The sequence below is a fragment of the Geotrypetes seraphini genome, chromosome 10 (genome assembly GCF_902459505.1).
Source record: "Geotrypetes seraphini chromosome 10, aGeoSer1.1, whole genome shotgun sequence".
NCBI lineage: Eukaryota > Metazoa > Chordata > Amphibia > Gymnophiona > Dermophiidae > Geotrypetes > Geotrypetes seraphini.
The window spans coordinates 79,772,865-79,799,816 of NC_047093.1; the positions used below are offsets into that span (position 1 = coordinate 79,772,865).

The 26,952-nt window shown below is 42.6% G+C and overlaps 1 protein-coding gene across 1 annotated transcript in view; it reads right to left on the reverse strand.

Moving 5' to 3' along the window:
* The window catches only part of RABGAP1 (RAB GTPase activating protein 1), a 539,836-nt gene that overhangs the window by 504,563 nt on the left and 8,321 nt on the right, over positions 1 to 26,952 (reverse strand). The window contains exon 2 of the mRNA XM_033960742.1: positions 10,132 to 10,329. Within this exon, the coding sequence (XP_033816633.1) occupies positions 10,132 to 10,281 (150 nt within the window). The 5' untranslated portion in view covers positions 10,282 to 10,329. The remainder of the gene's footprint in view (positions 1 to 10,131; positions 10,330 to 26,952) is intronic.

Consider the following 26,952-nt stretch of genomic DNA (forward strand, 5'->3'; position numbering starts at 1 on the left):
CGAGACTCCAACTTAGACGGGATCGCCGTCACAGAATAAGGAGTCTCCATATTCCGCAGGAAAGTCTGCTTCAGCACCGGTGTCATGGGCAGACGCAAAGTTTCCTTAGGAGGATGGGAAAGCTCCATATCCGCCAAATATTCTGGTGTATACTTGGAATCAGAATGCAAGTCGATGTTAAGAGCCTGGCCCATATCGAAAACAAACTTCGCAAAAGAAGAAGACTTCGAGGTAGAGGCTTCCTGAGGTGAGGCAGAACGAGAACGAGGCGCCACTGAAAATGATGGGGAAGCCTCGCGTGAATACTGCGAAACTGGCTCCGAATCGAGGCGCAAGGTGATGGAGGATGCTGCACTGCCAGTCAGAGGTGGAGTGATGGAGTTTTTCCGCTTAAGGCTCCGAGACGGAGACGTGCGCGGAGTGCGAGGTTTTGCCAGAGGAGACAGATCCCGAGGCAAAAGTCGCGAAGGCGGAGTCCTCGACCTGGAATGCCTCGATGAAACAGAGGAGGCAACAGTACTTTGAGAGCGAGGCACATGCTTCGAAGGGAGATCCGAAGGCCTCAAGCTCCTCGAGGAAGGGATCTTCGAAGACCTGGAACGAGGCTTCGATCGAAGCAAAGACCTCTTAGAAGCTCTGTCATGGGAAGAGTCCGAGGAGGAGACCCGAGAAGGAGACCCGAGATCGAGACCTGCGACGAGGAGACCGCCGCCGAGGCACAGACTGCTGCTCAGGCTGGACTTGTGGAGACAGGGTCGAGGTCGGGACCAACTGAGCCACAATTGAGGAAATTTGCGTTGTCAAAATTGACTTCAGCATATCCTCAAACATGGGGACAGAGACCAAGGGACTCGGAGTCACAGGAGGTCTCGTGCGTTCCACTGAGGGCGACCTCGCAGGAGAGTATTCCCTCGATTTGGAAGCACGTTTGGAGGACGGTCTAGAAGATGGAGTTGAACCTGGAGCCCAAGGTTGCGAGGTACTAGACTCCGATGGCTTCTTAGGAATGGCACCTGAAAAGGAAGCAGGAGACTTACCCCCCAATCCGGGCTTCGAGGACACCGTAGAGGCCTTCGGGGCCGAGGACCCGGTGGTCTTCGAGGCCGAGGCCTGCAGAGGAGGCGAAGCCGAGGTCTTCGTACTCGAGGCTTGCCCCGAAGTGGAGGGTTTCGTAGACGCCTCGGCCGAGGCCACCGCTTTATCAGGCTCCATTCGGGGGAAAAGCTCGAAGAACCTGTCGCAGCGGCGCTTAAAGGCACGAGGTTGAAGAGTGAGGCAGCAAAGACAATCTTCCGGATGATGGGTCGTCCCCAAGCAGAGCATACACCGACTATGGGGGTCGGTTATGGAGATAGTCCTGCCGCACTGATAACCTTTTGAACCCGGTAACAGGCCGGGACATAGAAAGGACAAAGTCCGTGTCGAGAACGAGGGAGAGAGGCCTAGGCCTCAATCTCCCAACCTGACGCAAGAAAATAGAAAAACAAATTGAAACTTTTTTTTTTTTTTTTTTTAAACAAAGGAGAAATAAATCAGAAACACAGCGACCGAAAAGAAAACAATACTACTCAGCCACGGTAATGAGAAGGCACAACGCTACGGAAACTAAGTCGAACAAATCTTCTCAGCTCCACGGAAAACGTTGAACTGAGGATCCTCACAGGAGATGCGCCCCCTAGTTCGGGCGGGAAGGCACGTGCGCATGCGCGATGCAGCACTCGAAAGCTCGAGATCTTCAAGCAAGTTTGCTTTCGAGGCTGTCCGCTGCGGGGCTCCGTTGGTGACGTCACCCATGTGTGGGAATATGCTGCCTGCTTGTCCTGGGATAAACAGAAATATATTTTCTCCTGTACTCTACAAAATACAAAACTAGAAAAAGAAATGTACATTTCACAAAGCAGGCATATCTCAGTCCTTAAAAAAGTATTAAATAAAAATAATACTTTTCTACCTTTGTTATCTGAGCACTTTATTTTTCTGATTGTGCTAATCTCTTCTACTTTCCATGTAACAGTCTTCTGAATTATTTTTTGTTTTCTTCTTCCTTTCCTTCTCTAAGAACATAAGAATTGCCATACTAGGACAGACTGAAGGTCCATCAAGGCCTGTATCCTGTTTCCAACAGTGGCCACCTCATATCCCAAGTATCTAGCTAGATCCCAAAACAGATTTTATGCTGCTTATCCTAGAAATAAGAGGTGGATTTTCCTCAAGCCATCTCAATAATTACATTACATTACATTAGTGATTTTTATTCCGCCATTACCTTGCGGTTCAAGGCGGATTACAGAAGAGGATTTCTGGACATGTCCAGAGGTGTTAGAGTAGAGAGTGTTGCTTCAGAGGATTGAAATATTCATTCGGTGTCAGTCTTCATGGATTTCTTGAATAGCAAGGTTTTTATTTCTTTTCTGAAAGTTTTGTAGTCTGGGGTCGCAATTAGTAGATTAGAGAGTTGATGGTCTAGTTTTGCTGCCTGTGTGGCTAGAAGGCCATCATACCGTTTTTTTCCATTTGATGTCTTTGATTGGAGGGTATGTGAATGGTGTCTGGGTTCTCCTGTGTCTGGTTGTGATAGTTTGGATTAGGCGGTTGTTCAAGTAGGCTGGGCTGTCACCATTTATGGATTTCAATACTAGACAGTAGAATTTAAATAGTATTCTTGCTTGAATTGAGAGCCAGTGTGAGTCAAGGTATGCCTCAGTGATGTGGTCGTGTTTTCTTAGTGAATAGATTAGACTCAGGGCTGTGTTTTGTACTGTTTGCAGTTGTTTTATCATTGTTGCGGGGCAGGGGAGATAGAGGATGTTGCAGTAGTCAAGGAGACCTAGGACTAGGGACTAGACCATGAGCTGGAATTGTTTTCTGTCAAAGAATTTTCGAACTTGCCTTAGGTTTCTCATGACCGCGAATGATTTCTGTATTGTTTTGTTGATTTGTGGTTGCATGGTGCAGCATCTGTCTATCGTCATTCCCAGAAGTTTTAGAGTGGGTTGAATGGGGTATGTGATTGAGTTTATTACTAGGTTTGTTATGGCTGGGGTTTTATTTTTTTCAAGAAGTATGAACTATGGACTTCTCTTTTAGGAAATTATCCAAACCTTTTTTAAACCCTACTAAGCTAACTGATTTCACCACATTCTCCAGCAACAATTTCTAGAGTTTAATGGCACGTTGTGTGAAGAAATATTTTCTCCATTTGTTTTAAATCTACTACTTAGTAGCTTCATCACATGCCCCCTAGTCCTAGTATTTATGGAAAGAATAAACAAGCGATTCACATCTACCCTTTCAACTCCACTCAGTATTTTATAGACCTCTTACTCATGAGCCGGCTCTTCTCCAAGCTGAAGAGCCCTAGCTGCTTTAGCCATTCCTCTTAAGGAAGTCGTCCAATTTCTTTTATCCTTTTTGCCGCCCTTTTCTGTACCTTTCTAATTCTGCTATATATTTCTTAAGATACGATGATGAGATTGCACGCAATTTTTGAGATTCAGCCATACCATAGAGCAATTATTACATTTTCATCTTTGCTTTCCATTCCTTTCCTGATAATTCCTAACATTCTATTTGCTGAGCTGAGCTGAGGGTTTCAACTAGATCCTTTTCCTGGGCATGGACTCCTAACATGGAATCCTGCATCACGTATCTATAGTTCAGGTTCCTCTTTCCCACATGTATAACTTTTCACTTGCTCACATTAAATGTCATTTGCCATTTTGATGCCCAGTCTCCCCAGGTCCTCTTGCAATTTTTCACAATCCTCTTGCGATTTAACAACTTTGTGTCATCAGCAAATTTAATTATCTCACTAGTTACCGTATTTTTTTGCATATAACGCGCGCGTTATATGTGGTTTTTACAAACCGCGCATACCCTTGCGCGTTGTACAAAATTTTTTTTACATAGTTTCCCCCCCCCCCCCCGGACGCCCAATTCATCACCCGGAAGGAGCGCTTGCACTCCCACCCCGAAGGACCGCTCGCACCCCTACCCGAAGGACCGCTCACACCCCCACAGCCTCCCCCCCTCTCCCATGGAGAAGCTGTCTACCTTGTTTCCGGATGCCAGCCCAGCTGCTTCCTCTGCCGGCGGTCCTGCCCCTTCTCAGAGCCCTGTGCTGTGCTGCTTCCTCTTCAGGCGGTCCCGCCCTTTCTCTGACGTCAGAGAAAGGGCGTGACCGCCGGAAGAAAAAGCAGCGCAGCAGGGCTCAGAGAAGGGGCGGGACCGCCGGCAGAGGAAACAGCTGGGCTCGCTGGCATCCGGAAACAAGGTAGACAGCTTCTCCATGGGGGAGGGGGGAGGCTGTGGGGGTGCGAGCGGTCCTTCGGGGTGGGAGTGCGAGCGGTCCTTCGGGGTGGGGGTGCGGGTGCGTGCGAGCGGTCCTTCGGGGTGGGGGTGCGCGCGGTCCTGCGGGGGGTGAATCGGATGTCGGGGGGGGGGGCATCAGGCTTTCAGGGTAGGGACAGGACTTCAAGGGGGAAAGGAGAGTCGGGGCGGGCGAAAAGAGAGTCGGGGTCTCCAGAGGAGAATCGGGGCGGGCAAAAGGAGAGTCGGGCAGCATGCGCGGTATACGGGTGTGCGCGGTATATAAAAATTTCTGTACATAAATTTGTGTTTTTTGCGCGATATATCCGTGTGCGCGTTTTACACGGGTGCGCGTTACCTATGTGAAAATACAGTATTCCCATCTCTAGATCATTGATAAATATGTTAAAAAGCAGCAGTCCCAGCACAGTTCCATGGAGAATACCATTATTTCATAGAGCCAAGAGCATGAATATATGTTGGCAATAAATTTGTTCTCTTAAAAATCTTGAAGCAATCTGTTGGCGAAACGCTGGCCACCATCGGACAGACCATGTCTTGCAGTTGAGCAGGTAAGTTTGACTAATTTTCAATATTAAAAAAACTGATATGAACATTTATACATTGCTAAGTTTGTGAAATTGATATGAACATTTGAAAGCACATTGTGTTAAGTGTGAGATATATGCTGGAGTTTTTTTGCCTATGACCTTAATTTACCCCTTTCAAGTCAGAGGGTAACTTCCCCTGATGGGGGTCTGAGGCTTTTTTCTCCAGTTTAAACAAGAGCAGAGTGTCTATATAGTAATTACTGTTCCTTTTGCTCTCAGCTTTATGTAGATGGTAGTGGATGATTGATTTAAAGCAATCAGGAGTTTTGGTGTTTTTTTAACTCCACTATTTACTGTTCTCAAGAATATTGACCATTTAAACCTATTCTCCGTTTTCTATCTTTCAACCAGTTTTTAATCCATAAGACATTACCTCCTATCCCATGAATTTTTAATTTCCTCAGAAGTCTTTCATGAGGCACTTTGTCAAATGCCTTCTGAAAATCCAAATATACAATATTAACAGCTCGCCTTTATCCACATGTTCATTCACTACTTCAAAGAACTGCAGTAGATTGGTGAGGCAAGATTTTCTTTAACTAAATCCATGCTTATGTATATGTTCTGTTTGGCACTTATCTTTTGTTTTATGTTTCTTTCCCACATTTCTCTTCTGTGTTTCTCTTTCTCTCACAGTCTTCATTTCACTTCTCATGTCTACTGGCTTTTCCTATCTCCCTCTCATTCCCTCTCTAGCATTCCCATTGCCCCTTCTATCTCTCCCTTCCCCAGTGTCCTATACTGCCCCATCTTTCACCCACTTCCTTAGTCCCTCATTACCATTCTCTTTAGCAAGGCTGTGAAATTGGAGTCAGAAGCAATTTTGAGTCCAAGTTGAAGGTTTGGTGTACTAACTCCACAACCCTGCTCTGTACTCACCCACCTTCCACTGCATCTCATCATCCTATGAGTGCTAGGCTCCATCCCTGTCTCTTTCTTTCCCTTGCTTCCAAGGCCATTTTTCTATCTCTTACCTTATACCATGTCCTACTGCCTCTCTTTCACAACCTTTTCAACCCCATTTTCACTCTACCCCTTCAGAGATCCAGCCCTTTTCTCCAGTACTAAAGAATGACATGGGGACAGGTACCTGCATGGTGGGGATGGGAACAGAGTCCATAGGAAAGAGATGGCGACAGAGCCTGTCGAGAAGGAACGGGGATGGGGATAGAGACAGAGCCTGTGGAGACAGGGACAAACTTTGTCCCCTTGTCAATGTCTAATAACTTGAGACTAGTATCAATATATAAAAACGTAACACATCTTAGACAACTAGCAACTGAATTCAATGTTTAAAAATCTGCAGAAAACTGTTAAATGACATCATTGTGTCTTGTTTGCCTTTGATGTGGCAACAAGAATCTTGTCTGCTGATCAGACTCCTACCGCCTGCAATGTCCTTCCATCATGTGCTCAGCTGCTCAAGCATCTTACTGTTACTGCAACATATTCATCCATCGTTGCTGGCATCAAGGAACATTTACAGCATTTAATAGACACTTATATTGCTGTTCATCCACTACACAGTTTAGGTTTTCTTCAACGATACAAAGTTATTCAGAGTAGTGAAGACACAGGGGGATTGCGAAGATCTACAAAGTGACATAATCAAGCTCGAGAAATGGGCAGCGACATGGCAAATGAGGTTCAACGTGGATAAGTGCAAAGTGATGCATGTCGGTAACAAAAATCTCATGCACGAATACAGGATGTCTGGGGCAGTACTTGGAGAGACCTCCCAGGAAAGAGACTTGGGAGTTCTGATCAAGAAGTCGATGAAGCCGTCTGCACAATGTGCTATGGCGGCAAAAAGGGCGAACAGAATGCTAGGAATGATAAAGAAGGGGATCACCAACAGATCAGAGAAGGTTATCATGCCGTTGTACCGGGCCATGGTGCATCCTCACCTGGAGTACTGCATCCAGCACTGCTCGCCATATATGAAGAAAGACACGGTACTACTCGAAAGGGTCCAGAGAAGAGCAACTAAAATGGTTAAGGGTCTGGAGGAGTTGCCGTACAGTGAGAGGTTAGAGAAACTGGGCCTCTTCTCCCTTGAAAAGAGGAAACAGAGAGGAGACATGATCGAAACATTCAAAATACTGAAGGGAATAGACTTAGTAGATAAAGACAGACTGTTCACACTCTCCAAAGTAGGGAAAACGAGAGGGCACTCTCTAAAGTTGAAAGGGGACAGATTCCATACAAACATAAGGAAGTTCTTCTTCACACAGAGAGTGGTGAAGAGCTGGAACGTTCTTCTGGAGTCTGTTGTAGGGGAAAACACCCTCCAGGGTTTCAAGACTAAGCTGGACAAGTTCCTGCTAAACTGGGATGTACACAGGTGAGGTTGGACTCATTTCAGAGCACTGGTCTTTGACACGGGGGCCGCCGCATGAGCGAACTGTTGGGCACAATGGACCACTGGTCTGACCCAACAGCAGCAATTCTTATGTTCTTAACACCCATGTTTGAAAAACAATCCAAGTACTTTCCCAGGTGATGTAAAAACATAAGCAACTGAACCTTTGGGAAGGCTGTACCAAAACTAGATTGAAATGGAAGGCTATTTATGATTCATAAACAGTTTTACAGAATACTGTCCCTTTTTATAATTTAATAAAACGATTTAAATATAAAATTTGTCCCCGTATATTTCTCTATCCAGAACACCCATCCCCTTTTAATGTTTCCCATCCTCTCTTCGGTCTTCAAGGTTCTTCTTTGGTTTAAATCCTATTTTAAAAATCGCTCATCAATTGTGTCCTTCAACAATACAACTTCTGAAAGTTTCTCAGCAACATACGGTATTCCGCAAGGATCCATTCTTTCTCCTCTTTTGTTTAATATTTTTCTTGCACCTCTCTTCACCCTCTGTCAATCTATTGGCTTTACCGTATTTGCTTAAGCGGATGATATCCAGTTTTTACATCAACTTGATCCTAACAGTTCTCTCGAAACATTAGCAATCAACAAGAAACTTGAACAGATTCACCAGTGGCTTGATACCAACAGATTAGCTCTTAATATTAATAAATCAAATGTTATGTTCTTTCCTTGGAAAGATAGTCCTAAACTTATTTTTCCAATTTCTATTAAGGGTATCACTCTACAGTTGATAAGTAGCATTAAGATCTTAGGGGTTATCTTTGACGATAAATTAACCTACCATGATCATATTAGTAACATTATTAAATCAACTTTCTACAGACTTCGTCAAATCCATTCAGTATCAAAATTTTTATGTCCAAAGTCTCTTAACATATTAATTCACTCCTTGGTTATTTCAAAAATCGATTATTGCAATGCCCTATACAAGGGAATAGCCCAAAAGGAAATCAGACGTTTACAGATTATCCAGAACGCATCAATCAAACTTATAATGAAAGCTAAGACATTCGATCACGTGATTCCTCTTCTTAAAAAAGCGCACTGGTTTCTTGTTGCACATCTCATAATGTACAAATTAAGTTTGCTTACTTTCAAATCTCTGATATACAAAGCTCCGGCTTTCATTTACAAATCATTGATTCCTTATACCTCACCCAGATTACTGAGGTCCATTGACCAACACTTATTAGTCATCCCCTCACTTAAAATTATTAATACACGACAGCACTTTATCTTTTTCGTTACAGCTCCTCAAACATGGAATTCCCTCCCTATTTACTTAAGAGAGGAAAAAAATTTGGATAAATTTAAGAGCAAACTCAAAAGCTTTCTTTTTAAAGACACATTTAATGACTAAAAGGACTGTCTAGGAGTTTCATTTTTATTTTCATAACTTCTTTGAGATACTTCGTTTTTTCCCTTCCTATGTTTTCAACCATAAGTGTCTTTTCTTCTATTAACCAAATTGTATTTCTTTCCCCATCCTTTCCTCATGTTTTATTATGTTTGTAAAGTTAGTCTTCAGTATGTTTTGTAAGGTTCAGTTTTTTGTTAGTTTTGTTTGTCCCCCCTAATTTTGTAATTTTATTGATTTGTTCATCGCTTAGAATTTTGAATAAGCGATTAATCAAATTTTATAATAAACCTGAAACTTGTCATTCACATTATGTCTCAACTGTTCCCCACATGGAATCTCCTTTTCTTTTATCCCTCATTTAACACCTTCACTCATTCTCCCAATAAATCAGGAAGCTGTAGGGAGAAGGGCTTACAGGGCAGGCCAATAGCGGTGTCCTTTTTCTTAACTAAGGCTGCCGGTAGCCCAGATTAGAAGACTCCAGGGTAGGGGGAAAGCAAGGAACGATAACAGGCCTTGCACAGTCAAAGGAGAGAGAGATACCACACTATTGGGACTGCCAGCCAGTAAAGAAAAAATGGTGTTTCAACCCAGCTTGTCAGCTCATTTGAGGGGGGGGGCAATGCCTCCTTTGCCCCCTCCCCAAATTACACCAATGTTTATAGAATATGCATATGCCACCTGCGGCCTGCTCTGGCGCACTCCCTCTGACTTGTCCCGCCCATATAGAAAGCTGAGTCAGAAAGAGGATTCTGGAACACGCCGCAGACGGCCTAGGTTTATCACTGCAGTTGCTCTATAGAAATTTTAAAATACATGGGAGAATTGAAATGCTGACCTGTAGGAGGGAGAGAAAGATGCTAAATCAGACACAAGGAGGAAGGGGTAGGGGAAAAAAGGAGCAAAGTTGAACTCTGAAGTGGAGGGAAGCCTCTACTTATACATGGGTCACAACATTTTGCTCATTTTTAGACCTAAAGCTGCCCTTGAGATCAACTTATGCATTTGTATATACAGTAATTCTTGGGGATGGAAAATTTGTGTTAAGAATGCCTTGAATATTTTGTGAAATTGCATAAATACAAAATTTTTTAAAAATCTGAATGTATGAAAAAGACAAAAAACCAAAACCAAAGAAAATCATGATGGCAGATAAAGGCCAAATGGTCCATCCAGTCTGCCCATGGCACATCCATTGCTTGCCAGTATTTTTTTTTTTTTTAATGTTAATCTCTTTTGTATCTTTCTGACAAAAACAAAAAATGAATTCTATTAAAACCAATCCTCTTATGTTTGTAGCAGAATTCTCATCTCTTTCAGCGTCACAACAGAGGTACCAAGAAAGAACAGAAACTTTTGCACCCACCCACACCTTTTTTGGCTCATCTCAACTTACTATACAGAAGCCACATTTAACTTCTGGACACAATGTCATCCATTCTTTGTAATCTTGCTCATGCCTACCTTCAGTCCTGTTTTTTCATCATCACTACCATTATTTGTGGAAGGCGTCTCATCCTCTTGCCTGGACACCAAGACAAAATCTTCACTGTTAAGAGTGGATACCGAGTCCGAAGAAACACTAATCTTCCCAACAGAGGCCTTATCGTCCATGGCTCACAGAAGACACCCGACTCATGAGTAAAATTTGTCTTTTTCCCCCTGAAAGATATATCATTAAAATACTTTAGCAAATTATGCCTCAAATGTTTGCAAGCAGGAAGCTAGTGACACCTACCCAATATAGTCTTACAACCCATATGAAAAACAGTACTTCAAAATACCAAATGACAGTATGTAAACTGAGTGCAATGTTGCAAAAAGGTTAAAATGCCTGGCAAGTAGAGCACAGAATAAGAAAAAAGCTATTATAAAAATGAAGGAACACTCAAAATCATTTTTTAAAAATATAAAAATATATTAAAAGGGAGGTAGATATAAAAGTGGGCTTTTACCATACCTTAATTTTCCATGGGAGTGACTAACCTGAGGCAATAGTCACTCCTGCTGGGTATGAATAATACTGCTCATCATCAATCTCACAAGTAGCATTATTCACATGGCCCAATGCTCCTGACCAATTTTTAAGGGGACCAGCCAAGCCGCTGATTCCCCATCCATTACAGTTGTTCTCCCATTGAACCCCCTCCAATATAAGCTCCCTCCTCCAATGTCCCTGCCCCTGCTCCCCACCATCTGATGCCCCTGAATGGAAGGCTCTCCCATCAGCTCCCAGCTCCAAAGACTCAATTCTGTTTGGTCTCCCCAAACAAGGGCTCCTTCTCTAAAGGCCCCATGAAAGCACTCACCCTCCCGCAGAACTCCCCTGCCTCAAAGACTACCCCCCCTTCACGATACACTCTTCCCTAAAAACCTTCTTCACAAGACCTACCTTTAATAATCCCTGCTGTCTAGTTGAATTGGAACAGGAATAATCCTCAGTTGCTCCTCCCCCCCCCCCCCCACCCAAGCCAGCAACCCCATGTGGTTCTCGTGATAATACCACTAGGGGTCATTTTTCTATATCATTTGTGCATGAGAGGGGCATCAGGAGGGGTAGGGCAGCAGCTTCCAATTTAGAGTACTGGCCCCTTTAAGATGCTCCCTGGAGCACTGGACAGCACCTTTGCAGCCCAATTCTCCTGAGATTAAAAAAAAAGTGCACAAACAAGAAAGAATCCAACCAAATCTGCAGTGGACCAAGCAAAAAACAAAAACAAAAACTGCAGACTATATACAAGATGCAGGCATAGTTTATTATACCGTCAGTAAATCTACAACCTTATTACCAACCAAGGGACCCGACACGGTCCGTGTTTCGGATAACACGCCTTCATCACGGGTCCATGGTGGATAAGGTATTGAAACAAACTGCAATAAAAAGGTATCTAAAAAGTGCTTGTGTGAATCCGATGCACGTTCATCGGATTCACACAGGCACTTGTTAGATACCTTTTTATTGCGGTTTGTTTCAATACCTTATCCACCATGGACCCCTGATGAAGGCGTGTTATCCGAAACACGGACCGTGTCGGGTCCCTTGGTTGGTAATAAGGTTGTAGATTTACTGACGGTATAATAAACTATGCCTGCATCTTGTACATAGTCTGCAGTTTTTGTTTTGTTTTTTACTAAAAAAAAAAGTGTGCCAGTTTTTTGCTGGTGGAATTTTTTCAGAAAAAAACAGTGCTCATTGCAAACTGCATTATTTACAGAGCAATGAAGTGTTTTGAATTCATTTGTGTCATAACTTCAATGTGTGTTATGGTAATATAACACGTTATTACCCTTTAACACACGTTAAGATTGTGACACATGTAGCTCCCCTCCAATTCTGGTGCAGTGAGCATACACCATCACAGGTATACTGGGACTGAGTATTCAAGCAAAACAAGGGAACTGTTGACATCCAAAACTCCAGTCTTGTGATATTATGGGTCTTGTGTAAATAAAGGTTTACCTTACCCTAGATCAGTGGTCTCAAACTCAAACCCTTTGCAGGGCCACATTTTGGATTTGTAGGTACTTGGAGAGCCGCAGAAAAAAAACAGTTAATGTCTTATTAAAGAAATGACAATTTTGCAAAATACTGTTTCCGAAAATGCAGGGATCTAACATGAAACATACAGTAATTGTCTACACAACATATACAGAACTAGAAATATGCCAGCTTATCAAAACATCCAACTGCTAACTTGATTTCAAATCTTTTTAATTTGGAAACAAAAAGAAAATTTAAGTGCCGCCTACCTTTATAATAGCACAATTCACTTAATTTGAGCAAACTTTAAACACGGTTTCTTTCTATCACGGCAACTAGAGATCTCTTTCCATATATTGAGGAGATGAGTTTGATAATATTGGTACATGCTATAACAATATCAAAGCCAGACTACTCTTAATGCTCCATATACAGGTCAGACCACAAAGAGTTGGCATCAGCTATAACCAGGGTAGATTTGATTTAAATCACTTTGGCTTTCTAAGAAAAAAAAAAGACTCACTCTTGCTGGTATAATCTTAATATTTACAACCAGATGGTTTCATTTTTTTGAAAAATAACTTTTCAGATTAGTTAAATTTTTTTTAAAGTCTGATTTAACCCTCCCCTTTTATAAAACCACGACAGCGGTTTTGAGCACAGGCTGGCATGCTGAATCCTCTGCACTGCTCCCGACGCTCAAAGGAACTCTATGAGTGTCCGAAGCAGCGCAGAGTATTCACAGCACATCAGCCTGTGCTAAAAATTGCTATCGCACTTTTGTAAAAGCGAGAGGTAAATTATATAGAAATCTAATTTTTTTTTTTTTTTTTTTTATCCACCCTGGATGCAACTCATTCACAATGCTGTGTAACTAATAGAAGGTTACAAGCAGAGTGACTACATCATACTCTTACTGCAAAAAACTGCACTGACACTATTAGTACCTTCTTCTTAGGTGCCATTGACTTGTGCCTGAGTCCTAACAACCTGATGAATTACAGATCTAAAAAGAAATCGCATTTATGCTAGTCCAGCAAGGTCCTCCAGCATCATCCCCAGAGTTGTTTTCAATCAGTCCAGCCATCTGATTGCCGATTAGTACCTTACAAGGCCAAATTTAGCACTGTGTGAAATTTTCAAGGCACTCAAACAAAGTGGGTAGGAGTCAGGATGGATAGAAATCAATGGAAAAATCTTTCTAAAGATGTTTAAGATAGATTATAGTCCAAAAGTTAATCATGAAATAAGGATTTGTTTAAATATTTTTTTATTCATTTGTAAAAACAAATACACAAAGAAAACATCCTCAACAATGAAAACTAAAACATAACTCTTTCCTTCCCCCTCCCCAACCCAAGAAAACTAGTATCTCTCCATTGGTCCAGAAGGAAAGTTAAAAAAAAAAAAATAGGCTAACCATTCAACAGTCTGCTACGAGCATGAGCAGTCAACATTTACCAAAAAGGCTCCCAAATTAAACAATAAAGTTTTCCTTGAGGTGAGTCAATGTCCACAAAGCCACGGAACTCCATAGCAGCTTGCCCAATTAAGGATTCGTTTTTAATTATGTAGCATGAGGCAACCACAAAAGTGGTCGCAGAGATGAAGCGGGAAACTACAGGCCGGTAATCCTCACTTCAGTTGTTGGTAAAATAATGGAAGCGTTACTGAAAGAAAGGATAGTGAAATTCCTAGAATCTAATGGGTTACAGGATCCAAAACAACATGGTTTTACTAAAGGTAAATCGTGCCAAATGAACTTGATTGAATTTTTTTATTGGGTGACCAGAGAGCTGGATCAAATTTACTTAGATTTCAACAAAGCCTTTGACATGGTTCCTCATAGGAGACTCTTGAACAAACTTAACAGGCTGAAGTTAGGAACCAAAGTGATGAACTGGATTAGAAACTGGTTGATGGACAGATGCCTGAAGGTGGTGGTTAATGAAATTCACTCAGAGGAAGGAAAGGTGAGTAGTGGAGTCCCTCAGGGTTTGTTGCTAGGGCCAATCCTGTTCAATATGTTTGTGAGTGACATTGCTGAAGGGTTAGAAGGTTTGCCTTTTTGCAGATGATAATAAGATTTGTAACAGAGTAGACACCATGGGGGAGTGGAAAACATGAAAAAGGATCTGCAAAAGTTATAGGAATGGTCGCAACTAAAATTCAATGCAAAGAAATGCAGAGTAATGCATTTGGGAAGTAGTAATCAGAAGGAGCCTATATGCTGGCAGGTGAAAGGCTGATATGCACGAATGGGAAGTGTGACTCGTCAAATGCATGCAGGACATTGGCATGTCGACAATCCTGCCCCGACACTTGCGGCAAGACAAATGCGTGCCGCCCTATTTCTTTTCAGTTTGCGCTCTGAGGGGGAGTTTGGGGGGAACCCCACACACACATTATAATCAGGGGGATGCCAACGCGCTCTGAATTACACAATTGTCTCAAATCCCCCTTCACAATTTCGCCCCTAGAATCCCGCTCCCTTCATGTGCGCAATTGTTGGCTGGAGTGAGCTTTGACGGAAACATCAGCAGATGGAACCTAAGCACAGTACCAGGCCGAGTTTTGAGTTCTGGCCCAGAAAGAGCTAAGAAGAAGGAAAATTTAAATTAAATCAGTTATTTAAAAAGAGAGTAAGGTTGGGCAGACTGGATGGACCATTCTGGTCTTTATCTGCCGTCATTTACTATGTCACTATGTATACCCCCTCTTTTACTAAGGCGCGCTAAATTGGCTAGGATGTATATTCATGAAATGTTTAAACATTTTGGTAAATGAACTCCACTAATCCATTCATAATGTCCACTAATCCATTCATAATGTCATGAGCAATTTTTCTATCAAGAAGATATCATAGATGCTTGGTTTTTCAAAACTGTTGATTTGTAACTGCAGAGATAACATGTTTCTTCACAGCAAAAATGTTATAAAATATAAAGATTTGAGAAAAAGACCTTAACCCCATTTTTCTTTTGTAAATCGACCCCTTACCTCTTAAGGGCTAAGAGGGGCATTGTTAATAGGATATCTACATACGAGTCTGGACGTTTTGGGAAAGATGTCCAGCAATCCAGTAGAAAAGGTGTCCATTTTCAAAACAGCAAGGTTTTTAAAATGACCTATCTAGACATTTTGGCCCTTATCAAATATAAAGACGACCACAAGAAAAATGCACAAAAGAAAGCTTTTCAGGCATCAAAGCAGCCAGCATTCTTAGCAAACTGTTCACAGAGAGCTGAGCAAAGCTGAGGGGTACTCTAGGGGGTACTGCAGTGAATGTCACATTTCAAAGTCCCAAGTAAACACGTCACTATAAACTGCTTACACTGTAAGGTGAGTCCTCCAAAACCCACCTAAAAAAACTGACTGTACCCACCTGTACACCACAACAATAGTCCCTATGCCTGTAGGTACCATCTTTATGTAGGTACAGTAGGTTTTGGAGGGCTCACCATACAACATAAGCAAGTTATAGTGACGTCTGACCTGGGACTTTGAAATGTAACATTCACTGCTATCCTGGGCACAGATGTCTATATGAAAATCTGAAGCTGTACAAGAGGGTGTTGAAAAGGTCTCAGTCCACCCAAGAAGACAATGACGTGGATATGGTTCAATCAATGATCTAAAACAATGTCAAAACATAGAATTTTCATTCTGCAAATTAGCACCTAATGAAATAACGCTCAGAAATTAGGAAGTTGGTTGGTTGGTTAGGCTGAGAACTTTTCAGCACTTCCTCATAACACAGGCTACAATGTATTGGGGGATTTTTTTTGGGGGGGGTTACATCTTTGGGTGGTGGGAGGGGGGGGTCGATGACCACAGGGGAAGTAAGGAGGGGGGTTATGTATTAACCTCTCCAGTGAGCATCTGTTCAGCTTGGGTACCTTTTTGACCCTTAATTGGTTTTAGAACACTGACTTCCGCTCAAATCGCCTTCAAACTATTGACCTTGGTTTACAAATCTCGTTTATGCCTTGTTATTTGTCTGACATGTATAATTTCTTGTATGGCTGTATGATGATACTACTGTGAAGTATTTTTAATTGATTTAACAGAAACTGCTGCAAAGCCTTTTTATGGCCATACGGTGGTATATGAAATGCCGATAAAGATGAAGGTATCTTATTCATATAAATTGCCTTCAACCTAGTCACCAATTTATGCATCCCAATCCCATCTTGTCTATTTTAAATTGTATTGTACTAACCTTGTATCACATTTATGTTACACAAATGTTCCATCATGCTTCCTATTACTGTGTATCATTTATATATTTGGTAATTTTACTATTGTCATATTAACACAATAAAGGGGTTTTTTGTTTGTTTGTTTGTTGGGGTTTTTTGTTGTTGTTGTTTTTTTTTTGCAACAAACTATATCTAGAAACATAGAAACATAGAAAGATGACGGCAGATAAGGGCCATATAGCCCATCAAGTCTGCCCACACTATTTACCCACCCCCTTAAGTCTTCTGACCCCTTAAGTATAATTGTAATTATACTCTCACTCTACTGACCCGCTCATTCAAGTCCTAGTGACCCTATCCCTTGGCATGACCCCGTAGGGATCCCACATGGGTTTCCCATTTGTTCTTGAAGTCTGGGATGCTGCGTGCCTCGACCACCTGCACTGGAAGCTTGTTCCAATGCTCGATCACTCTCTCCGTGAAGAAGTACTTCCTTGCATCTCCACGAAACTTCCCTCCCCTGAGTTTGAGCGGATGTCCTCTTGTGGTCGAGAGTCCCCTGAGAAGAAAGATATCCTCTTCCACCTCGACCCGTCCCGTGATGTACTTAAATGTCTCAATCATGTCTCCCCTCTCCCTACGCTCTTCAAGAGTGTAGAGCTGCAATTTGCTCAGTCTTTCCTCGTACGGGAGACCCTTTAGCCCCGAGACCATCCTGGTGGCCATCCGCTGAACCGACTCAATTCTGAGCACATCCTTACGGTAATGTGGCCTCCAGAATTGCACACAGTACTCCAGATGAGGTCTCACCATGGCTCTGTACAATGGCATCATGACTTCAGGTTTCCTGTTGACGAAGCTTCTCTTGATACAACCTATCATCTGCCGTGCTTTAGATGAAGCCTTCTCCACTTGAGTGGCTGCCTTCATGTCAGCACTGATGATTACTCCTAAGTCTCGTTCTGCCGTAGTCCTGGTTAAAGTTTCTCCATTCAGGGTGTAAGTTCTGCAAGGATTTCCGTTACCGAGATGCATGACCTTACATTTCTTGGCGTTAAAGCCCAGCTGCCACATCAAGGACCAACTTTCTAAAGTACGCAGGTCTTGCTCCATAGCATCTTGTAGATTATGGCCGTTTACTATATTGCATAGTTTGGCGTCATCAGCGAATAAGGTTACTTTGCCTTGAAGCCCTTGAGTCAGATCCCCAATGAATATGTTGAAGAGGAGTGGGCCCAGGACCGAACCCTGTGGCACTCCGCTAGTCACCTCCGACATTTTAGAGCGGGTACCGTTAACTACCACCCTCTGAAGTCTGCCATGAAGCCAATCTTTAACCCATGCAGTTAGAGTCTCTCCTAATCCCATCGATTTCATCTTGTTCAGCAGCCTGCGGTGTGGGACGCTGCCGAACGCTTTGCTGAAGTCCAGGTACACGACGTCCAAGGACTCTCCTGAGTCCAGTCTTCTTGTTACCCAGTCAAAGAAGTTGATTAGATTTGACTGGCATGACCTACCCTTGGTGAATCCATGTTGGCTGGGATCCCGGAGATTTCCCTCGTTCAGGATCGTATCTAATTTATACTTAATTAGTGTTTCCATGAGTTTACACACTATTGAGGTGAGGCTTACCGGTCTATAGTTTGCAGCCTCAGCCTTGCAACCCTTTTTATGTAGAGGAATGACGTTGGCTGTTTTCCAATCTAACGGAACTTTCCCCGTACTTAGTGAGAGATTGAAGAGCACTGCTAACGGTTCCGCCAGAACGTCTCTCAATTCTCTGAGCACTCTAGGGTGTAAATTGTCCGGTCCCATGGCCTTGTTTACCTTTAGCCTTGCCAGTTCGTTGTAAACGTCCCCAGGTGTGAACTCAAAATTCTGAAACGGGTCATCCACGTCTTGTTTTATCATCAACTGTGGTCCGTGTCCCGGTGCTTCGCAGGTGAAGACTGAGCAGAAATATTCATTTAGTAGTTCTGCTTTTTCTGAGTCCGCCACCGTGTAGTTCCCGTCCGGTTGTCTAAGGCGTACTATACCGTCTGTATTCCTTTTCCTATCACTGATATACCTAAAGAAGGATTTGTCCCCTTTTTTAATGTTCTTTGCCAGAGTTTCTTCCACTCGAAGTTTGGCCTCCCTAACTGCTGTTTTGACCGTTGCAGATCTGGTCTTATATTCTACTTTAGTTTCTCTTCTCTGCGTACGTTTGTAGGAAAGAAATGCTTTTTTCTTTTCCTTAATGAGGTGCGAGATCTCTTCAGTGAACCATTGGGGTTTGTTGTTTCTTTGTCGTTTATCTACTGATTTTATGTAGCGATTAGTTGCTTCGTGTATGGATGATTTTAGGTACGACCACATAGTTTCCACATTGCTGGTCCCTGCATGGTCCTGCAGCGTCTGATGAACAAAATCCCCCATGCGTGCGAAGTCGGTGCCCCGGAATTGGAGCACCTTTGTTTTTGTAATTGATTTAGGGGATCCTTTCCCAAGGTTGAACCATACCATGTTATGATCGCTGGAGGCTAGCGTATCTCCTACCGAGACCTCTGAGACGCTTTCCCCGTTGGTGAGTACCAGGTCTAGGATCGCCTGGGCTCTATTGTAATATGCACAGCCTTAGGTGAATCCAATTCATAAAAGATGATTAATAAATACTAACAAATGTTTAAAACAGGAATCATTTATGTTTCCTTTTTTATTTATACTTATTTCATAACCAAGCAAATACATTTGTACAGAAAGGGAAAATCCAAATTCAAATAAATATAAGGAAAACACAGCATGAGCAATTATCTTAAACCAGAAAAGAGTTCTCCATTTGGGAGGAAATTTAGAAGTACAGTAATTTCAAGAGATAAGGAAACAATTAACAAAGAAGAATAAGCAAGCCTTTCACAACTGACTACCAGGCTCAGGAACTAAGGGCTCCTTTTACAAAGCCACAGGTGAGGTAAAAAACTCTGATGTTCGTAGGAATTCTATGAGTGTAGGAGCATTTACCTCACTGGCCCGTGGTAAAAACTTCTACCGCAGCTTTGTAAAAGCCAGCGTAAGTGAAAAGACGTTCATGGGCTATCAATAGGGTCCCTAACTGAAGGCTTGGCAGGCAAACTTCTAGCAGACAAGAAAACAGATAATGAGAAGGCAAAAAAGCATATTTCAGAGATCAAAATTGAAACACACACTTACAAGAAAATTTTATAAAGAACATAGCACCCACCTGCAACAACCCTGGGCAAATCAAAGAGGAATTGCTTCCTCATTATTCCTTAGGTATATCTGGATAAAATCAAACTTTCATTATAAACACAAGAAAACAAGAATTACTGCTGCTGGGTCAGACCAGTGGTCCATCGTGCCCAGCAATCCGCTCACACGGTGGCCCTTAGGTCAAAGACCAGTGCCCTAACTGAGACTAGCCTTACCTGCATACGTTCTAGTTCAGCAGGAACTTGTCTAACTTTGTCTTGGAGGGTGTTTTCCCCTATAATAGCCTCTGGAAGAGTGTTCCAGTTTTCTACCACTCTCTGGGTGAAGAAGAACTTCCTTACATTTGTACGGAATCTATCCCTTTTTAACTTTAGAAAGTGCCCTCTCGTTCTCTCTACCTTGGATAGGGTGAACAACCTGTCTTTATCTACTAAGTCTATTCCCTTCATTATGTCTATTGCAAAAATAAAATGACTAAATCCTTAAGAGGACACCAACATTGCTAATATATCAACTGCCTCCATAGTTGGATTATCGCCAGCATAATGCTTGAATGTCATTCCTCTCTGGGAGATAAAACACTTTAGTACATGGAAACAGTTTATCTGTTGAAATTTCATATACATTTTAAATATTCCTCATAAATCACCACAAAACGGGGAAAATTTATAAAACTCAGTTTCTACTCCTAACCATGTTTTCAACTTTATTTCTCAGAAAAACAAGATCTTTAACCATAAATGAATATAACTGCTGATAAAATACAGAGTCCTTCTCCACAGTCTACAAACTATTAGCAACCTATCTCAACTTGAAAGACTTTAGTTTTGTTCAGACTGAACAATGTAAATAAGCTGAGCCAATCCATTCATTGAAGGAATCCATATATTAGTCAGACTTGCAATCACTTCCCATAAAAAATCCATGGGACAATAAAAAATTAATAACCACATTTCCCAACTACAGGCTAGATAGACAGTGTCTCGGAAACTGATGCTATAACAGAAGAGATCTGTGGAGCTTCACCTTCAAGTCCGTCTTCCTCTTCCATTGCAGTTCAAATTAACCACCAAGCCTTGAAGTATAACCTCCGCCTCAACTGCATCCAACCTGCTTCCCTCTTCATTTGCAGCTGCTCTTCCAGAACTCACTGGGACTGGCGAGTTCTGCAATTGGGGCAGTGGTGGAGAGTCTTGGGAGTATGGGCTAAGAGTGTTGTCCTAGGAAGCTGCCAGATTCTAGATCAGGGGTACCCACACTTTTTTGGCTTGCGAGCTACTTTTAAAATGACCAAGTCAAAATGATCTACCAACAATAAAATTTTAAAAAGCACACTGTACGTAGAGAAAATGTTAATTATCATTTATATTTCTGTGTTTTTTTTCAAAGAGATCAAGGCAGATGACTTTATGCAATGTCACTTCAGTAACAACTATACAAAAATAGACAAATATACCCCCTCCCTTTTTACTAAACCGCAATAGCGGTTTTTAGCGCAGGGAGCTGCACTGAATGCCCTGTGCTGCTCTTGATGCTCAAAGGCTCCCTGCACTAAAAACCGCTATTGTGGTTTAGTAAAAGGGGGCCATAGTGCAAAATATAGACAGCAGATATAAATTCTCAAAAGGCCACATTTTGATCACTAAATAGAAAATAAAATCATTTTTCCTACCTTTGTTATCTGGTCATTATTCAAATCTTGTTGGTCCCAGGCTCTGGTTGTCTTCTGATAACTTGCTTGCCAGGGTCTCCTTCTTCCTTCTTCTATCTCTGTCCTCCCCTTTCGTTTTCCTTCCCTCCCCTGGAAGTCTGGCATCTTTCCTTTTTTTTTATCTCCATCCACAAATCCACTTTTTCCTCAACTACCCTTTCATCCAGCATCTCTCCCTCCTTCCCCACCACCCCAGGGTCCACCATCTCTCCCTTTTTTTTCCCCAACTACCCTCCTATCCAGTATCTCTATCCCCCCCCCACACACCATCCCTTGCGTCCAAGCCCCCCTCCCCCGAAGTCTTGCACCCTACCCCTGAAGGCCAGCACTACCCCTTGAAGGCCTGCCTGTCCCCCCTGAAGGTCTGCACTGTACCCTTGGAAGGCCTGCACGTTCCTCCCTGCCCTCCCACATCAACATGTCCCCGGCTAGTGGCTCCATGACCAGCACCCCTCCCAATTGCTACCTAAACCCGACCGACGACCCACACAAGCCCGTCTACTCCTACTTCTCCCTTCCCCGCTCCTTCAAGCACATCCACCGCTAGAAGGACGAGAGCGTGTTACGCCCCTCCACCACCCTCCCCAGCAGCCTGCTCTGCACCGAGGACTCCTCTTCCTCCTCCACCAGCAGCGACAGCCTGAGGGGCCCGGAGGGCATCGGGGCGCGGCGGGGACAGAACGAGCTGACTTCCCGACTGACCCTAAAGCAGGAGCGGCGGCGGCCAGCCAGCAAGAGGCAGCGCTGCCGACCTGCTTTAGGGGGGAGGGTCAATCAGAGAAATGGTAGGCCGATTTTTTTTTTTTTTAAATCATATCGATTCACCCGATGTGAATCGATTTGAAATGGGCAGCACTAAGACCTTGGCTCTTACCTCAACAGGCTTCTTTCTTCTGTAGTACGCTAATCTTCATCCCCCACCGACCTTCACCCGCCCTGCCAGCACTCTGATTGGCCGGCGTTCTTCAAGAGGCGGACCAGTTAGGAGGGGAAAAAAAAGAAGGGAAGGGAACCCGGCTCTGTGATCGACTGGGGTTGCCTGAGGGATCGACCGGTCGATCGCGATCGACGTATTGGGCACCCCTGTTCTAGATCCTGAGGCTTGATTAGTAACATGGTAATCCACAGGGCCACTGAGAAGGACAAGTATGATATTTCCTTTTCATTTATCCATAATAAGCAAAAGAGTAAGTAGGTAAGAGCTGAGCCACACCATGTCGGCAAGCAGTTGTCATCTTGACGCTCACCCAAAACAGGAAACATTTCCCATAGTTCATTGTGTGGGGTAACTTGTCCATCTCAGATATCTCCGTCTGTGCACATACCCCTCAAAGCATGAAAAGTTAAAGTATCCAAGAAGAAAGCATATACAATAAGAAAATGGTGAGCAATAATATTACACCCATAATACAATACAGTGTCTTATCTAATAATAATAATAACTTTATTTTATATACTGCAGTACCACAAACAGTTCAGAGCGGTTTACAGTTGTAAGAGTGTACATTTACAGCGAAGATACAATGAGGACTGTACATATTCACTAATGGTGTGTATACAGCAAAGAACAATGTAGATTTACCATACTGCAATACACAAAGGGGTCTATAATAGCAAATATGTCATTGTAACCAACTTTCAACTAGTACAAGGAGTTCCAAGAGATTAATTCTAGCAATCCATTTGTAATATTGTCTGCTAACAGATCCATTAATGAAGCATCTATATTTATAATCAGAATTCAGATTGTATTGCAATAACTCATCTAAAATTTTCTTTGCATCACTTTGATCATAAAATAACTGCTTTCCTAGTATCGCTCTGAACTTGGGAAAACAGAAACCTATACATCTGTCTTAATCCTAAAAAATTGATCAGTACCAGGGTTCTAAAGTTGATACACCAAACCTTCGACTCAGACTCCTCTATTTTTCTACTGTTTGACTCAGATTTCTAACGATATTAGTTAAGAGCGGATAGCATAGCTGGTTTTAAGAAAGGATTGGACAAGTTCCTGGAGGAAAAGTCCATAGTCTGTTATTGAGAAAGACACGGGGGAAGCCACTGCTTGCTCTGTATCGGTAGCATGGAATATTGCTACACCTTGGGTTTTGGCCAGGTACTAGGAACCTGGATTGGCCACCGTGAGAACAGGCTACTGGGCTTGATGGATCATTGGTCTGACCCAGCAAGGCTATTCTTATGTTCTTGTCTAAAATGCTAGTAAATATCTGGTCAGTACAGTAAGAAGTAAAAGTAGTCTAACAGTTAAAGGCAGTGGGTCAAGAATAGAGAGTTGCACGGGGACAAAAATCCCACCCATCCCCGCCCCGCCAGGATCCTCTCCGTCCTCACCCGTCCCCATAAGGATCCTCTCTGTCCCCACCCGTCCCTATAAAAAGCAGCAATTACTTCTGACAGGATCATCAATTCCACAGTTTCTTTTGTGTTTGCGCTGCTGTTTTCCTTGTGGAATCTCTTTGGTGGAACCCTTTTTTTGTTTTCTGTTCCGGCAATTAACTTATAAACCCCCTCTTTACTAAGGCTAACATGTCCATTATATTATATGGACGAACCCTACTTCCAAAGCCTTCCATCCCCATGGGAGTCCCGTTGGCTAGAGGGGGGGTCCCCATGGGAGATCCGTGGGCCAGAGGGGGGTCTCTGTGGGAGTCCCGTGGGTTGGGGAGATTCCCGCGGGACCCGTGGGATTCCCGTGATCCCTGTTCCTGTGCAGACCTCTAGTCAAGAACCATGGAACTCAGGTTCAAAACGCACTGTAGCTCCTTGTAATATTGACAAATCACTCAACCTACCAATTTCTCAGGTAAAAGCAGACAGAAAAATACCTACTGTCCCTGAATGTAACTCATTTTGCACAAAATTGAAGAAGGCATATGTTACATGACAATCCAAGTCACACCAGCAGAACTCAGCAGCAGAGAAAAGAGAGCTCACCTGGTCTGCCTATTTTCCCACCTAGTTCAATATCACAGATCCTACTTAATCCGATTCTCTAGAATTCTAGTACTGATTTTGTTCCCACCATCTCTATTAGGAAGTTTGTGCCATACAACCATAGCCTTTTCTGTGAAGGCATTACCACCATAATCTATCCCTCTAGCCTCATCAACCCTCCACTTTTACAAAACTGCAATAGCGGATTTTAGCGCAGGCCGGCTGCTGAATGCTTTGTGCTGCTCCCAACACTCATAGGAACTCTATGAGTGTTGGGAGCAGCGCTGAGAATTCAGCATGTCGGCCTGTGCTAAAAAATACTATCATGGTTTTGTAAGGGGGGGGGCAAAGGAACACTGCAAAATCTATAAAATTTAATCAAAGTACCAAGCTAAACCATCAGTAAAAATTCCTGAAACTTTTTTTTTTTTAACTTTCAAAAAGTCTGTGATTTTTACAGAAAACAAAGCAAAGTGACTCTGAATGTTTTGAAGAGAATTTAAAATGTTATAAAGTTTTTTTAATTATGTTATTTTGCACTTTTACAATTTTTACTAGGATTTAAACATCAGACCCCAAGATTACCATATCTAAACATCTAGCTATGTATTAATCAATTTTCTGATCTGGATTTAGCTCACTTGTTTACTCTTTCTAAAACTACTAGAGAATATGGAGAAACCAGTTAGCAGGTTTTAAAAAAGGTTAGAATAATTTCCTAAAAATATAAGTCCATAGGCCATTATTGAGATGGCTTGGGGAAATCCACTGCTTATTCCTAGGATAAGCAGCATAAAATCTGTTTAATTACTTGGGATCTAGCTAGGGACTTGGGACCTGCGTTAGCCACTGTTGGAAACAGGATATTGGACTTGATGGACCTTCGGTCTGTCCCAGTATGGCAATTCTTATGTTCAACAGTAGCTCAAGATGAGTTATAATCAGGCACTCTATTGAGCTTACAATCTAACAAGCTGCGCTGCCAAGTAGCGCAAGCTAAATGTCGAGCCACCTATAGGATTAGAATGGGGGGCTTGATAAAAGGGGGTGCTAAATGTGTACCAGAGGCAATGTAGGTTAAATGACTTGCCCAAGACTAGAAGCAGCATAACTGTGTGATTTAAAACAGTGCTCTAACCATTAGGCAGCTATTCTTATTTACAAACTTTGAATCTCAATAGTGTAAAATGAGTTAACTACCATGTTTCCCTGAAAATAAGACAGTGTCATATTAATTTTGGGTCCAAAAAACGCACTAGGGCTTATTTTTGGGGATGTCTTATTTTTTAATGTACAACAATCATCTCTCCCTTCCTTTCCTCTACCCCAATTTTTCCTCTTTCATTTGTCGTGTCCCCCCTCCCCAGGTGCAGCATTGTTCCTTCCTTCTCACCCATCCCCTAGTGCAGTAGAAACCCACCAACCCTCCCACCATGACACTGACATACCTCCGCTCCGAGGCCTCCTAAAGCAGCAGGGGTGGGGGTTGCTGAATTGATGAGTCTGATTTTTTTCAGCAAATCAGGCAGCAATAGTGTCAGGGATGGAGTCAGAATGTCAGAAATATTCAGGGGGGGGCTTTGGGGGGGTCAAACTTAACTAGGGCTTATTTTAGGAGCATCTTTAAAAATCATGCAAGGGCTTATTTTCGGGCTAGGTCTTATTTTTGGGGAAACAGGGTACTTATTAAACTTGGAGTTTTATATACCAAAGAATTACAAGTTTTTGACCTGATTCACTAACCCATTATTTTATAAAACTTTATGAGCATCAGGAGCAACATAGAGCATTCAGCGTGCCGACCTGTGCTAAAAACCGCTATTGTGGTTTTGTAAAAGGGGGAGTAAGCTTTCCCCCCTCTTCCCCATATGATAGCATAAAATCCTATAAGAAGCAGGTTCTTTGTAATCTGTTTTTTTTTATATTCAATTTAGAATATAAATGAATTGTTTCAGTCATGAAAGTAACTAAAGATGCACTTCAAAATCAGTTTTGAGTCTTAACCTAAAATTTGTTCAAATATTACAGAAGTGTTAAGTTACAAGCCACTGTTTTAATCTAGAGATTCATGGCTTCTATTGCTCTCAATAAACATTTACATATTTGATGTAACTGAAGGGGCTACTATAAGGAAAAATTATGTTCTTACCTGTTAATTTTCTTTCCCTTAGACGCAGCAGATGAATCCAGGTTACATGTGAATACATGTAGCATCAACCCGTCATAAGGGCCCGCCCTGGGCAAGAAGAAACCGCGAGGAAGCCTAATATGAGGACTCAAAGCTGTAAGGTCTACGTCTTACACCTGCTAACTGGCTAAGGAGGAAATCATTCATGAATGGAGGAGAAAAAACATGATACCCAGGATACGAAGTCTTGTTGAAGAGGGATTGATAATAAGACTCGTGAAGCGGGCGTGGTTACAGCACATGTGATATCATCCTTTCCTCTGCTAACCAGGAGGTCTGTTTAGACTAGGGGCCATGTGTTACTTGCTGCCAAAGGAGGTTGAGCCCTAGACTGTCCAAAGAGCGACCGTGCCTCCCGTCTACCTCGTGCTAGTGTAACCTGGTCCAATGGGATAGCTCACATCTACCAGCAGGTGGAGATAGAGAAACTGATTAACAGGTGGTCCTATTGGCTGGCACTCCTCCTGTCTCATCAGTATAGCTCCTTGCCCAAGCACACGTAACCAGCAATAGGCATAGCATGTAAAAAACTTCT